This window comes from Oryctolagus cuniculus, chromosome 3 (genome assembly GCF_964237555.1).
Source record: "Oryctolagus cuniculus chromosome 3, mOryCun1.1, whole genome shotgun sequence".
Classification (NCBI taxonomy): domain Eukaryota; kingdom Metazoa; phylum Chordata; class Mammalia; order Lagomorpha; family Leporidae; genus Oryctolagus; species Oryctolagus cuniculus.
In genome coordinates this window covers 107953061-107969478 of record NC_091434.1, presented here as the reverse complement: position 1 = coordinate 107969478, position 16418 = coordinate 107953061, and the positions used below count along the sequence as shown (strand labels likewise).

The 16418-nt window shown below is 38.2% G+C and overlaps 1 protein-coding gene across 13 annotated transcripts in view; it reads left to right on the top strand.

Moving 5' to 3' along the window:
- Positions 1 to 16418, top strand: part of R3HDM1 (R3H domain containing 1) — a 127876-nt gene that overhangs the window by 28147 nt on the left and 83311 nt on the right. For 9 of the 13 annotated variants that reach the window (XR_011387308.1, XR_007920687.2, XR_011387309.1 and 6 more), the window contains 7 exons: positions 652 to 760; positions 850 to 945; positions 4076 to 4113; positions 4206 to 4256; positions 4365 to 4591; positions 7367 to 7621; positions 10470 to 10621. Coding sequence is in view for 10 of the 13 variants with exons in the window: in XM_051849604.2 (XP_051705564.2) it covers positions 652 to 760; positions 850 to 945; positions 4076 to 4113; positions 4206 to 4256; positions 4365 to 4591; positions 7367 to 7621; positions 10470 to 10621 (928 nt within the window). In the remaining 3 variants the exon portion in view is untranslated. The remainder of the gene's footprint in view (positions 1 to 651; positions 761 to 849; positions 946 to 4075; positions 4114 to 4205; positions 4257 to 4364; positions 4592 to 7366; positions 7622 to 10469; positions 10622 to 16418) is intronic. The other 4 variants (XM_070071005.1, XM_051849605.2, XM_051849608.2 and 1 more) reach the window with 2 other exon arrangements.

The following is a 16418-nucleotide window of genomic DNA, read 5'->3' as shown; positions in this document are numbered from 1 at the left end:
GTAACTCTTTCAGATAAATAAATCTTAAAAAGTGAAATATACAAGATCTAGCACTTTCTTACTTGTCCCAGAATGTTTTTGTAAATTTAGAGAAGGCTGTATAAACAGAATATGCAGACATTAAATCTGACATACATGGACTATTTATTAACTGTGGCTTAGTTTTACACTTGCCTTTTGACCATACACCATTGCTTAACCCATTTGAACCTCAGTTTTTCCAGTAGTAACAACTAGCTTCTTCTGAGTATTTACTGTTTAAGTATTGTTCATGAGTTAATTCACTTTATCTTCAGAACAACCCTATGAATTTTACATACTCTGTAATTCACATTTTACAAATTTGAAAAATGTGGAATAGAAGGATTAATTGAAACTGGGGCAAGTCCTAAAGCAAGTAAAGTGATATTAAACTGAAGCTGTCTGACTCCAGAGCAAACACTATATTTGATGTGGCTTCTGAACTATAGCATGGGATACCTAGTATATTCTTATGATATTATTGGGAGAACTAAATGAGATAACATGAATACCTATTAATAGCACCAGTAAATGGTAACATTTATTACTTTTTATGACTTCTTATAAAATTTTATGTTTAACTTTACATTAAGTATTATGCATTATCCTTTTTTGTTCCTTTGTTTTTAGACCTGATCAAAAATTTAATGAACATATTAAGGATGATAGAGGTGAAGACTTTCAGAAACGATATATCCTTAAGAGAGATAACTCTAGCTTTGACAAAGATGATAATCAGGTAATCTAAGCAATTATAGCATTTTTATAGGTGTAAAACGTAAACCAGTAATTCATTTTCAGAAGAGTTAGTTGTTCTCTTTTCTTTAGATGAGAATACGTTTGAAAGATGACAGAAGAAGTAAATCTATAGAAGAAAGAGAAGAAGAGTACCAGAGAGCTAGAGACCGAATATTTTCCCAAGATGTATGTATTAGCTTATGTTTAGGTCTTCATGTTAGAATATATTTTCATTTCATTCTAAAGGCTTCATACTCCTTTAATCTATTGATTATATTTCTTTTTAAACCACATTTCTTGCACACTTCAGAAATATGGTGATCTATCTTGCTCATGTTTTTTGTTGTTGTTTTTAAGATTTATTTATTTTTTGAGAGCTGTAGAGAGAGAGAGAAATACGTTTTCCATCTACTGGTTCACTCCCCAAATGGCCACAGGGCCAGGGCTGGGCCAGGCTGAAGCCAAGAGCCAGGAACTTCTCCTGGGTTGCCCACTTGGGTGAAGGTGCCCAAGCACTTAGGGTGTACTGCTGCTGTCCCAGGCACATTAGCAGAGAGCTGGAATAGAAGTGGAGCAGCTAGAACTCAAACCACTGCCTGTATGGCATGCTGGCACTGCAGGCAACAGCTTAACCTGCTATGCCACAGCACCGGCCCCAGATCTTATTCATGCTAATGTAATAGTTTGCAAAATTTTACAGTGCAGCAGTTATATAAAATTTAAGAAAACTTGGAATCAAATGGTCTACAGAAGTCACTGGTTTGTGTGTATATTTGTGTATTTTCAGACCTCTAAGATATGAGATTTTTAGAACATTGGTAACTATCTACAGAATCATACACTCTAAAGCCTACTTGCTAGTGGGCTTCACTTCATAAGTAACTTGTTTGTTCTTTTAAAATAAAGGTAATTGACTTTGTAGATTAATATTTGTTTTTCTCTTGATAAGTAATTATATGAGAGAAGTCTTCTAAATGGCCAATTTTCCTATGCATATATAAGTATGGCAGAAGAGAATTAGTTTGGCTTTACCAACATCCATCAAGCACCTGTCATTTCCAGTACTAGGTATTATTCAAGAATATATGAATATAAAGTGTATTAATCATCATATACAGAAATTTACCCTCTGTTAAAAAACAAAGGTTAAATAACATTAAAATCCAAACCTGCAGTTAAGAATTTATAACATTAATTTAACAAATCTTATCGAGCCCCTAATGCAAGTAAGTGCTATGCTAGACACAGAATCCTGTCTCCGGACATTGTTAAATAATTTATCCCTAGTACAGCTCTATATGGTGGATACTACACTATCATTTTTTTCATTTTACACATGAGGAAACTAATGTTCCAGTAGGCTAGCCAGAGATCACACAGTTAGAAAACAGCAAGGCTCAAATATCAAACCAGATCTGCTGAACTCAGAGCCTACTCTAGATGTATTTCTCTCTTTAGTTTGTAGGAGATATGAAGTTTCTGCCCTTGGTGAGTGGTCAAGTAATGATAGTATGGTATGTGGTTTGCATATATGAGAGAAGCACCAAAACCAGAATTGGGGTGGGAGTGGGAAGAGTTAGCTTCTAAAAGGAGACCCACAGTCATGAAGGGTTCCAAGAAAAGGGCCAATATTTGCTGAGGCCTAAAGTTAAAGGAGAACTTGACACATGTGAAGAATTGAAGGAATTTAGAGTTGCAGGATTAGGTAGCAAAGGAAACAAAAAGTGTCCAGATTGGAGAAATATTCAGCAGCTACTTGTCTAGACCCTGAAGATTTGTTAAAGTGGTTGGACTTGTGGCTTTTGTGGTCAGCAGCAAATGGTTTTCCATATAGGGCTATATACTTTTTTTTTTTTTTTTTTTTTTTTTTGACAGGCAGAGTGGACAGTGAGAGAGAGACAGAGAGACAGAGAGAAAGGTCTTCCTTTTGCCGTTGGTTCACCCTCCAATGGCCGCCGCGGCCGGTGCGCTGCGGCCAGCGCACCGTGCTGATCCGATGGCAGGAGCCAGTAGCCAGGTGCTTCTCCTGGTCTCCCATGGGGTACAGGGCCCAAGCACTTGGGCCATCCTCCACTGCACTCCCTGGCCACAGCAGAGAGCTGGCCTGGAAGAGGGGCAACCGGGACAGAATCCGGCGCCCCAACCGGGACTAGAACCCGGTGTGCCGGCGCCGCTAGGCGGAGGATTAGCCTAGTGAGCCGCGGCGCCAGCCAATATAGGGCTATATACTTACTATTTTAGGCTTTTGGAGCCTTATAGTCTTCATTGCAGCTACTTAGCACTGACTTTTTAATATGAGCAATCATGGGCAGTACAGAAGTGAATAGTAATAGCTGTGTTCCCATACAGCTTTATTTGTAGAAACGTGTGACTGGCCGTAATTTGCTGATCACTGTGCTAAAACATTAGAGAAGCATTAGAGAGGGGAGAGGTATGATCAAATTGACATTTTAGAGAAATTACTCTAGATTCTGGCATACAAAAATAGACGAAAAGGACAAAAATTCACAGCTGAAAATCTAGAAAACTGTTGTAGTGATACAAACAAAAATGATCACTGCCTGGCCTAATTAACAGCACTGAAAGTGCTTCTGATTTATTGCTATATCCACAAGCCAAAGCACCAGTGATCCAATGTTTGTTAATTCAAAGTGGTGGAATCTGCATATGTCTTATGCAGATTGGTATTTGTCTTGTGTATATGATAATGAAAATGAGTTCACTCACTTGGAAGACACTATTTGAATTTCAAATTAATTTGAACCACTAAATGAATGTCTTCAAGATACGTATTTGTTAAAAAAATAAGCACTGGGACCAGTACTGTGACATAGTGGATAAAGCCATCACCTGTGATGCTGGCATCCTGTATGGGTTGCTCCACTTCTGATCCAGCTCCCTGCTAATGCACCTGGGAAAGCATCAGAACATGGCCCAAGTGCTTTGGCCCCTGTACCCATGTGGGAGACCCAGAAGAAGTTCCTGGCTCTTGTCTTTGGATTGTCCCAGCTCTGGCCATTGCTGCCATTTGGTGAGTGAACCAGCAGATGGAAGATCTCTCTGTCTCTGTCTGTCTGTCTCTCTCTCTGTCTTTCTCTCTAACTCTACCTTTCAAATGAATAAATAAGTCTTAAAGAAAAATAAGCATAGCATCCATAAACCAGAAAACAATTCTATTATATATTTGTGTACCCCATCACCATTTTGAACTGGAAGGAACACTATTCAATCTTATTACACATGATTTTTGTTGTCATTGGCTTTCAGATGGAATTTGACAAAAGCTCAATTTTTTGTATCTCTTCTTTCTTTCTAGTCTCTGTGTTCCCAAGAGAATTATATTATTGACAAAAGGTAAGGGAATTTTTAACATCTGTTTTGATAGCTGCCTGATGCTAATAAAAATTGAAATGTCTTATGGAAGTATTTTATTAAAATACCAACAGAATCCAAGATGAGGACGCTAGTACTACTCAACAGAGGCGCCAGATATTTAGGTATTGGAAGCATGTTTTCAATACAGTATGGAAAATTTAAAGGAATTTTTTTCTTTACTTTCTTTTTCTTCCCTAGTAGCTTCTCAAAGATTTGTTTCTAAATTACAGAGTTAATAAAGATGCTTCAGGGAGATCAACAAATAGCCATCAAAGCAGCACTGACAATGACTTGAAGTATTCAGAACCACGACCTTGGAGCAGCACAGATTCAGACAGCTCCCTCCGAAACTTGAAGCCTGCTGTAACCAAAGCCAGCAGCTTTAGTGGAATCTCGGTCCTGACAAGAGGTGATAGTTCTGGAAGCAGCAAAAGCATAGGCAGGCTCTCAAAAACAGGTATAAGTGCCTATTTAGAACTATGCATTGAAAATTTTAGTTTTCCTAATGTTGTCTTAGCTGTTTTTAGTATGCTGTTAATTACCCTAAAATGTAAAATTATTACCTTCAGTGCACTGAACACCTCAAAAGTACTTCAGGGACAATATGTTTATTGACATTAGGATTCACTCTGTCCTGGAGAGAGATTTACTAACAACTGAAATAAAATTTCTAGTCTTTTATGATATAAACTTTAACTAGGTAGATTCCTTGTAGTTCATGTTTTGTTTGAGTGCCCAGAGGTGACTGAAACTTCTTCATTGCTTATTCCTAGTTGGAAGGCATGGTTTCTCACTGAGGGTTATTCAATGCTGATTGCATTTTCAGCTAATGCTATCAATTGTTGATAGCATTTCTTAAAATCCTTCATTTTCATTCAAAAATGAATAAAATTGCTAATAAGTTTTTGAGGGATTAAAAACCAAAGAAAAATAATATGATGTAACTACAAGGAGGTTTCAAGAAGCTCATGGGAGGGCCTGCGTTGTGGCATAGCATGGGATTAAGCTGCTGCTTGTGGTGCCAATAAGCATCCCATAACAGCATCACTAATCAGATCGCCAGTACTGTCGCAGCTTCTACGCTTTCCATACAGCTTTCTGCTAAATCTGGGATGCTGCAGATGATGGCCCACATGCTTGGACCCCTGCCACCCACATGGGACACCTGGACCTAGCTCTGGCTTCAGCCTGGTCCTGCCCTTGCTGTTCTGGCAATTGGAGGAGCGAACCAGAAGATGGAAGATTTCTCTCTCTCTCTCTCTCTCTCTCTCTCTCTCTCTCTCTTTTTCTCATCCTCTCTCTCCTCGCACTCTCAACACTTTGCCTTTAAAATAAATAAATTGTTTTTGAAACAAAAAAAAACTTGCTTTTAAAAAAATCTCATGGGGGCCGACGCTGTGGTGCAGCATGTTAAAGCCCTGGCCTGAAGCACCGGCATTCCATATGGGCACCGGTTCTAGTCCCGGCTGCTCCTTTTCTGATCCAGCTCTCTGCTATGGCCTGAGATAGCAGTGGAAGATGGCCCAAGTCCTTGGGCCCCTGCACCTGGGTGGGAGACCTGGAAGAAGCTCCTGGCTCCTGGCTTCGGATGGGTGCAGCTCCAGCCATTGCAGCCATCTGGGGAGTGAACCAGTGGATGGAAGACCTTTCTCCCTGTCTCTACCTCTCTCTGTAACTCTGTCTTTCAAATAAATAAAATGAATCTTTTTTTTTTTTTTAAAAAAGCTCATGGGAAATGTAACTAAAAGATATTAGGGATTTCTCATGAACTTTTGGAAGCCCCCTTGCATTATTCACTTGAAATTTTAATTATCTTCTCATTCCCCTAGCTGCATTACTTTTAGAATATATTGGCTCAAAACATTTTCTTTTCTCATTTTCATGAACTGTCTTCAAAACTAAAGAGTTCATGGTTTTTTTGAGGACCCTTGTAGATTTTGATTTTTATCCCAAAATAAGCATGAAAGTTAGAAATGGCTGTTTAGCCCCAGCTTTTTGAGTTATCCTTGACATATGATGTATGCAGATAATATTTGAAAGATAATTGAAGGTAAATAATTTTTAATACCTAATTATAGTCAATACTTTCAGTTGTTAAGCCTTATGAGAAGAGTTGCCTCCTTATTAAGTTACAACATAGATATATGAGTATTCAAAATGTCATAGTGTTTGATAGGATATTGCTAAAGACAGGTAAATCTTGTGAATATAAGAAATCTGCCTGTGTACCATATAATACATTTGTTTGAATAATGGCCAGTTGGTAATCTTAATAGAAAAAATTTATATATTATGAGAGTGTTATTTGGACATGCTGCCAAATTAAAGCATTTGGTGAACATGTTCTGTTTATAACCTATATTATTTTCAGAGATGTGAAGAAGTATTATTAAAGATTATTTCTCCCCCTCAGTCACCTCCTTTGTTCACAGCTTAATCATATACGTTATCCAGACCTTTTTCTTCTTTCTTTGTCTTATTGTGCACCTGTAGCCATAATGCTGAAACTGAATGACATTTTCAGTCTCTGTATAAAAGCCAATGAAATAGATTACAGGTATGAAAGCAATTAAATATCAATTATCAAATTAATTTATTAAGTTCAATCAACAGTAAAGTTTAAGCTGATGACAGTATAAATACTTGGAATTTTTTCATGCTATCTCTCCTTTAATAATATTTAAAAATTTATAGGAAGATGCTATAAATGAGAAGTGAAATTCTGCAATGAAACTTGACAGTGATTTCTCTTAATAGAGAGTTTGTCATTTCTGTTATTTCCTACTCTTAATCTTTCTGTGTTCTTACACATAAGGGGTTTCTTAAATAAGAGGTTTGGGTCATTTGGCCATGCTAAGTTCTTTTTCCTGGGGGAAAATTGTAATCTTTATATTCCTAGGTGTTATTCTAAAAGGTAAAATGTACATAACCTTGTCCTTTTGGGAATGTGGATAATGTGTTTTTTGTGACTGTCTGTGGCTGGTGTTGTTAAAAACTTGCTTAAGTTGCATGCTTGGCTATGACTCTGACAATTTATGTTATCAATTTGCTGTTCTAAACATATTCGTGATGGGGTGGGTATGCAAAATTGAACAGTAAATCAGAAATAGCCAGTGGCTTTCATGTGGTAACTGCATGTTATGCAATATTAATTTTGTTGTTAAATTTTTAAAACCTGTGTTTTAATATAAGGTTTTAAAAAATCCATATTTTTTCATTACTCCTCCCCTAGGTTCTGAGTCTTCTGGTAGTGTAGGGTCATCTACGGGCTCTCTTTCTCACATCCAGCAGCCTCTTCCAGGTACAGCTCTCAGCCAGTCTTCTCATGGCGCACCTGTCGTCTATCCAACTGTCAGCACTCATAGTTCTCTTTCCTTTGATGGTGGCCTAAATGGGCAAGTCGCATCTCCTAGCACTAGCTTCTTTTTGCTTCCCTTGGAAGCGACAGGCATACCACCTGGCAGTATTCTGATCAACCCACAAACAGGTTGGTATCCAAAAAAAAGTACCAGGAGTTATCTGAAAATTAAAAGATATTTATTAAATGTATTGTCTGTATATGTGTTGCCAGCTTTTCATTTTTCATGAACAGTTATGATTTTTTGAGAACTTTAATTTAAAAAAGTAGAAAATGTTATAAACATGATATCTTCTACACCAAATAATAGCCTAACTATAATTAAAGAATAAATCATTTCCTAGAAATGAATTTCATTTCTTAGAAAGCCCTCTTTGAAAGGGCTTTCAATGATACAGTAATTTTATACTGGAGAAAATAGCATGCATTTTATGAAGGGCCAAATAAGCAGCTCTTATCCATCTTGTGATGAAATTGAAAGAAACCTTTAATTAATTGTCCTTCAGAATGTGCACAAATGTCCTAAAATTGTTTTCTACTGAAGGAAGGAAAATGGGTTGTCATTATGAATTAATATTGACAACACATATTCTAACATTTAGTTAATGATATTCATTGAGCATTTCCTTAGTCCCATGTACTGTATTAGGTATTTTAAATACATTAGGTATTTAAATATTTTATTGAGATAGGTAAAATCCTTATATATAGATAGGGAAACTGAACCAAAGGGGTAAGGAAACTGTAGCTAACAATATATTTCATAAAAATAAAACAATATATTTCATTATGTAGACTGGCAAATAGGATTTTATAGAGAGAAAATTTGATCATTTAAGAGATCAGAAGAAGTCTTTGTCTCTACTCAAAATAATGTTGCATAGTCATTGGGCAAGTAATGAGGATAATCTTGGAGCTCTTGGTAACTTTACTGTAAAACTCACAGACCTAGCTGATGATGTCACATTACTAGCAGTAACTGAACAAGGCAGATATGGGGGAGTGTCAGATCTCTTAGTATCTCCAGACTTTTTTTTTTTTTTTTTTTTGGCTTAGAACTCATTACTTTCAGATTTTATTCAGGTCTCCCTCTTTTTTTTATTTATTTATTTATTTATTTTTTGACAGGCAGAGTGGATAGTGAGAGAGACAGAGAGAAAGGTCTTCCTTTTGCCGTTGGTTCACCCTCCAATGGCCACCACGGCTGGCGCGCTGCGGCCGGCGCACCGCGCTGATCCGAAGCCAGGAGCCAGGTGGTTCTCCTGGTTTCCCATGGGGTGCAGGGCCCAAGCACTTGGGCCATCCTCCACTGCACTCCCTGGCCACAGCAGAGAGCTGGCCTGGAAGAGGGGCAACCGGGAAAGAATCCGGCGCCCCGACCGGGACTAGAACCCGGTGTGCCGGCGCCGCTAGGCGGAGGATTAGCCTAGTGAGCCGCGGCGCCGGCCTCAGATCTCTCTTTAAGGTAAAATATTTCAAGTGTTTATTTCCATTACAAGAATTATATTATTATAAATGATTTTTCAGAAATTAGTTCAGTTTTTGCTTAATAGCTTTTCTTGTCTTGTGGCATTATGTTACTAAACAATAATTTTCTGAATAAGGCTATTTGGATTTAATATTTTACTATTTCCTATTATTTTTTACTCAGAACATATTATTGGTTTTGGGAACATGAAAGATTCATTTGCGGTCTTAATTTTAAATGAGTTTTTTAGAACAATGTTACTATACATACAGTTTTTTTCATAAAATCTTTGATAAAATTATTGTTGAACCTGCTTTCACCGAAATCTTCTGTATTTTTCCCAAATTATTTAACAATCAATACAAGTTGTTTTTTGTTATTTATAACCATTACATAAACCAGTATGCTGATGAAAATAATTTTACTTGGAAGGACTATCTGCTTGATAAGTATAGACTAGTGTAGTAGTCCTCCCCAAATAATATTTTGTTGATCATAAATGTTCCCCCCAAAATGGAGAAGAGTTTACCATGGTAGAAAGAATGTTTTTAAAGATCATTTAAGAAAGTGCTTGTCAGTCAAATTTCTCTTTCTCTGCATTCTCCTCACTTTAAATGAGTTCATAAGGTAGTCTTCTCTTTTCCTTTTAATATTCCACTGTATAGTGAAAAAAAATACTTTTCTTTGATTCTTTACCTTCAACAAAAGAATTCTATATCTGGAATGTTAACTGTAAAATCATAGGGGATTTATTTTTCTTTTGACCTTTACTTGTTTGTTGTTTTTCTATAAAATAATATGTTTCTTCTTAAAATAACTTTATAATACATGTAAGAAGGAGTAGTATTTCTTTTACTCAGGCACTTAAAATACCCATCTTTCCCTCCTAATAATTATTAAGCAATAAGAACAAAGCCTCCGAAGAAATAATAAAATTCTCTCTAGTTTTATATCTTATCATTGAATAAAACTTACTGGAAATAGAAAAGAAACTGCTAAAAATTATTTAGAATTTAAAAGAAATTACTTACAACTTACAGCAAATTAGTAATTATAAAATGACATTTTGTCATTTGAAGTTTTAGTTGTCAATTATTTTAATTTTCAGCCAGCTTTAATTCTATAAGTGAAGCATATATTTATTAAAAAAACACTATATCCAATAAATTAGATATTTCTTATTAGACTGAAATATATTATAGCTCTATAGGACCATAATCCTGTAACTGAATCCCTTGAACAAAATGTGTTTCAGAGTTATTCATAAAATAGTATATATTATAAAGTAACTTTATAATGTAAATAGTGTAAGTAAGTATATAAGTAAGTAGGGTGTGGGACAATATATCTTTGTAAAATGCTCTAATAGCACATTTGAATATTCTAAAGATTGGGGGTTTTGAAGCTGTAGTTAAGGCATTTATGGAAATATTGTAAATTGTTAGTAGAATGGCTTATTATAAATCTCAATTATAAATGAATGCTTTTCCTCCTTTTAAAATTTTTCAGGTCAGCCCTTCATAAACCCGGATGGGAGTCCAGTTGTGTATAATCCTCCTATGACCCAACAACCAGTTAGAACACAAGTGCCTGGACCTCCACAGCAACCTCTGCCACCCCCACCACCTCAACAACCAGCAGCTAATCACATCTTCTCACAGGTGCAACTCTCCACAATTAGATAATGCTCAGTTCACCTGCCTTTGCATATTTGGGAGTAAATTTACTAATTGAGATTTCCCAAGTAGTATCTCTTACATCTTTAATCTGCCACCAGTGATGTCTCACTCATTACTCATAGGAAGAGAAGGGCTTTTCAACCAGTAATCACTTATTATTAGAAAGAAAGGAATGTTTTTCTTTTATGAGTCTATCTGGTGGGTATTTTATCCCTACTTTATAACAGTAAGAAAAGGGCAAGAGGAAGAATAAAACAAAACTAAGATTTGTTCATTTGTGCAATGAGCAAAGGGAGTTAAGTTTCAACAAATGAGGCAATTAAAAGAAACTTGTTGTCTGTCAGTCCAGCAATTCCAAATACCCTGAGAGATACAAAGAAATTCTGAGAATTAGAATTCCCAAAAGTACTTATAATAATATCTTGAATTTATATAAATGTTAGAACTTACACATACATTTTCACATTCAATTTTTCATCCCTAAAAATGTATTATCCATCTTTGGAGAAATTGTTTATATGAGTATAAATTCTTTCACTTTCATTCCAACTCATAAATGTTGTGTAGCATATCAAAGATATTTGATCCACAGATATATCTGTTCTTCTGTGCAAAACTATCTAAATAGTCCACTGGTGAGAAAATGGGAGGGTAATTTCTTATGAAAGAAATATGGGCCGGCGCCGTGGCTCAATAGGCTAATCCTCCACCTTGCGGCGCCGGCACACCGGGTTCTAGTCCCGGTCGGGGCGCCGGATTCTGTCCCGGTTGCCCCTCTTCCAGGCCAGCTCTCTGCTATGGCCAGGGAGTGCAGTGGAGGATGGCCCAGGTGCTTGGGCCCTGCACCCCATGGGAGACCAGGAAAAGCACCTGGCTCCTGGCTCCTGCCAGGATCAGCGCGGTGCGCCGGCTGCAGCGGCGGCCATTGGAGGGTGAACCAGCGGCAAAGGAAGACCTTTCTCTCTCTGTCTCTCTCTCTCACTGTCCACTCTGCCTATCAAAAAAAAAAAAAAAAAAAAAAGAAATATGGTTTGGCCAGCGCCGCAGCTCACTAGGCTAATCCTCCGCCTAGCGGCACCGGCACACCAGGTTCTAGTCTTGGTCGGGATGCAGGATTCTGTCCCGGTTGCCCCTCTTCCAGGCCAGCTCTCTGCTGTGGCCCGGGAGTGCAGTGGAGGAAGGCCCAAGTGCTTGGACCCTGCACCCCATGGGAGACCAGGATAAGCACCTGGCTCCTGGCTTTGGATCAGCACGGTGCGCCGGCCGCAGCGCACCAGCCACGGCGGCCATTGGAGGGTGAACCAACGGCAAAGGAAGACCTTTCTCTCTGTCTCTCTCTCTCACTGTCCACTCTGCCTGTTAAAAAAAAAAAGAAAAGAAAGAAATATGGTTTAAAAAAACTAGAATCTGGAAAAACTTTGTTTTGCTCACAAGTATAATTTGTTTTTGTTTTTTTTCCCAATATTTACTTATTTACTTGAAAGGCAAAGTTATAGAGAGAGGAAGAGACAGAGACAGAGTGAGATCGTTCATCCTCTAGTTTACTCCCCAAAGGCCATAGTGACCAGGGCTGGGCCTGGCCAAAGCCAGGAGCCAGAAACTTTATCCAGGTGTCCCACATTTGGTGCAGGAGCCCAAGGACTTGGGCCATTTTCTGCTGCTTTCCCAGACACATTAGCAGGGAACTGAATAAGAAATGGATTAGCTGGCACATATATGAGATGCCCATATTGCGGGCTGCTGCTTAACCTGCTATTCCACAGTGTTGATCCTTACCATTTGTATTTCAAGGATAAAGAATATACATATAAGCAGTTTAATTATATTATCAAATAGTATGAAAATAGTTGTACCTCTGTCAGTGAAGACTGCTAATACTGGGCAAGGCAATTTTATTAAAACAAAATTACTTAGAAGTTGCTGATATACTTCTAAGACCATACAAATGAATTCATGTATGTGTAGGTTATACTGTTTCTAAAGACTCACAAATTACCTTCCCAACACTTTTTAGTTACATTCATTCAAACATGAAACTTCCTTGGCTTTGTCTTTCTTGGCTTCAAGCACCTTGGTCCCAAAGAGTTTTCTCTTTGTCATGCTATTGTGTGGCTGACTTTGTATCTCACCATGAACCTTCTAAGATTTTTTTTCATTTGGATTTAATTCAGTGTAAATAATCTTAGTCTGACAGATTCAAAAAATTCTAAGAATGAATGTACTTCTTGGCAATAACTGTCTGGATTCATTATCAGAGGCAGTCCTAAATGAAGTATATGTATAAGCAGCCTAATTTATAAGCAGATACCTTTTTGAGATTTTTGGAAGTATTGTAGTATGTATCCAACTCATTGGGTGAGTTTCCTGGCATTGCCTCAGGTGTATCAGGCAATATGTCATCAGATACAGAAATAGATACTAAAGAGCAAATGATACTGTCTTGCCCACTCATTCATTCATGAAGTTTCAAATAACCAAACATAAGAAAACTATGATCGCCAAAACCTTCAGGTGGACTGCATTTCTTGAATATACTGTGTAAAAAAAAAAAAATCAATCACTTTAGGTGACTATTGTTTTGCAACCAGTTATATTTTAGGTAGGAAAAGGAAGTGCTAAGACTTTAACTTCCATTAGTGGTGTCAGAATTTTACTTTGATCAGTCTTCTAACCCACAGTTACTGCCGTCTGACACTCTGGGAGACCTTGGTGCTCATAGTCCTTCTATTATACACCAACAGATCAAAGCTTTTGCTTCATCTGACACTTAAATAGAATGTCAAGTTGTCTAGAAGACAGTTACATTTTAATTATTATCTAACTATCTAAAATAGCCTGTATTTGGAAGTTTTAAAGAGACTTCAGCTCCTTTTGTGTAATACACACTGTTATCTCAGGAAAGCTTGCTTATTTCTAGTCAAGCGATTTGTGAGGAACCAGAGGCTACCTTATAGATCTTTGCAGCTGTTACCGTTTTTTAGTGCTTTCACTTTTTTTTCTATATGCTAAGTTAATCTTAGCATTTCATTTTTTAGAAACCATCTTGTTAATATTGTGTTAATAATGCATCTTAGTTGTCATACATCTTAGTTGTCATAAAGATTTCTCTTTAGATTATTCCCTGAGCAATCTTATTCCATTAGTTTATCTTGCCTTTTTTTTTTTTTTTTTTTTTTTGACAGGCAGAGTGGACAGTGAGAGAGAGAGACACAGAGAAAGGTCTTCCTTTGCCGTTGGTTCAGCCAGCGCACCGCGCTGATCTGAAGCCAGGAGCCAGGTACTTATCCTGGTCTCCCATGGGGTGCAGGGCCCAAGCACTTGGGCCATCCTCCACTGCACTCCCTGGCCACAGCAGAGAGCTGGCCTGGAAGAGGGGCAACCGGGACAGAATCCGGTGCCCCGACCGGGACTAGAACCCGGTGTGCCGGTGCCGCAAGGTGGAGGATTAGCCTAGTGAGCCGTGGCACCGGCTTAGTTTATCTTGCATTTTTAAACTATTGTCTTCAGAGATGTTTTCCAGGGGAGATTCATGAATATATAGTTTAACAAAAAATTTTCATCAAATAAGGAAAACTCCATTTCTCTGATTGCTTCTATAAAGTTCATTACAGCAGTCTTTAGACCAATATGTATATTTCCTCTTTATAATAAACTTATAAAATTGGGAAGTTAAATCACATGACAGTGTTAGCTCATAGATGGCTAACTGTATTCCCAATATTTTAAAATGATTTTAAAATATTTGTTTGTTTGTTTGGTTGGTTGAGAGACAGAGCTCCCATATGGTAGTTCACTCCTCAAATGCCTGTGATAGCTGGGGCTAGACCAGACTGAAACTGTGAGCTCTTAATAAAATGCAGATTTCCCATGTGGGTCCAGCTGTTTGAGTCACTGCCACTACATTAGCAGTAAATGAGTTAAGAGCAGAGCCAGGACTCTAACCCAGGTGCTCTGACTGGGGTTGTGGGTATCTTTTTTGTAAGATTTTGAAAAAGTTAAAGAGAGAGAAGGAGAGACAGAAAGACCTTCCATCTACTGGTTTGCTCCCAAAACATATGTAATGGGCAGGGCTGGGCCAGGCTGAAGCCAGGAGCCAGAAGCTTCATCTAGGTCCCCAACATGAGTACTGGGGCCCAAGTACTTGGGCCATCCTCCGCTGCTTTCCCAGGCACATTAGCAGGGAGCTGAATGAGAAGTGGAATAGCCAGGACATTAACTGGTGCCGATATGGAATGCTACCAATGTCACAGGTATGCTACCAGTGCCACAGGTATTCTGTGCCACAACACCAGCCCCAGGATATGTGTGTCTTAATCAGGATCTTAACTGCCAGGAAAGCTCCCATCCCAAAATGTTCTCATTCTTAAAAACACTTCTTTTGGGGGGCCAGTGCTGTCGCGTAGCAGGTAAAGCTGCCACCTGTAGTGCTGGCATCCCATATGAGCGCCTGTTTGAGTTCTGGCTGCTCCACTTCCCATCCAGTTCTCTGCTATGGCCTGGGAAAGCAATGGAAGATGGCCTAAGCGCGTGAGCCCCTACGTCCATGAGGAAGACCCAGAAGAAATTCCTGGCTTCGTCTGGCACAGCTCCAGCTGTTGCAGCCATCTGGGGTGTGAACCAGTGGATGGAAGACCTCTCTCTCTCTGTCTCTCTCTGTGTAACTCTGACTTTCAGGTAAACAAAAAAATCTTTAAAAAAAAAAAAAAAACTTTTTTCTGTACATCGAGTAAATGTAAAAGTTCTTTTTTCTTTTTTTTTCTTTTTTTCTTTTCTTTCTTTCTTTCTTTCTTTCTTTTTTTTTTTTTTTTTTTTTTTTTTTTTTTTTTTTTCCACAGGCAGAGTGGACAGTGAGAGAGAGAGACAGAGAGAAAGGTCTTCCTTTTGCTGTTGGTTCACCCTCCAATGGCCGCCGCGGCCGGTGTGCTGCAGCTGGCGCACCACGCTGATCCAATGACAGGAGCCAGGTGCTTCTCCTGGTCTCCCATGCAGGTACAGGGCCCAAGTACAGGGCCATCCTCCACTGCACTCCCGGGCCACAGCAGAGAGCTGGCCTGGAAGAGGGGCAACCGGGACAGAATCCGGCGCCCCAACCGGGACTAGAACCCCGTATGCCGGCGCCGCAAGGCGGAGGGTTAGCCTAGTGAGCTGCGGCTTCGGCCCATTTTTTCTCTTTTTGATCTTCAAACAGGAATATTTCATTAGTGCCTAACAATTTCATGTGACTGGTTTCTCTGCTCCTAACACATACTCCAGTAATAAAAATGTATTTAGTTACAAGAAAAGTGTTCTCTTCCATATATAAAAAAGATGTGTTTATGTGATTACATTTGTCTGGGTATATGTGTGTGTTGGACCTTAGGCTATTACTCATGAATACCCACAGTTAGATTTTTTTTTAATAAAATTACTAAATTTTATTAACTTTGGTTCTAAAATAGCATTTAATCTTGCCTTATGAAAAATGGTTATAAGTATATTGTGTTAGTTATTACCGTGTGATGAAAAGAAAGTATGAAGTTTTTCATGGTAAATACCTAAATAGGTCCACTCCTTCCTAGGAAATAAGGAAAAACAGTTTTGCTTTGCTGACAATCCAGACATCTTGGTTAGATAAGATTCTGAATGTCTAAAAATTACCTGTTGCAGTTAAACTGTGTTAAAGAAGTGTTTTTATCACAAATTATTCTAATTGTAGCGTAGGTTTGTCCTTAGGTTTGTTCTCAAAGATTTTGTTATTTAGAGTTTCTTCATTTAGTATTATTGTTTCCCTATATTGTAT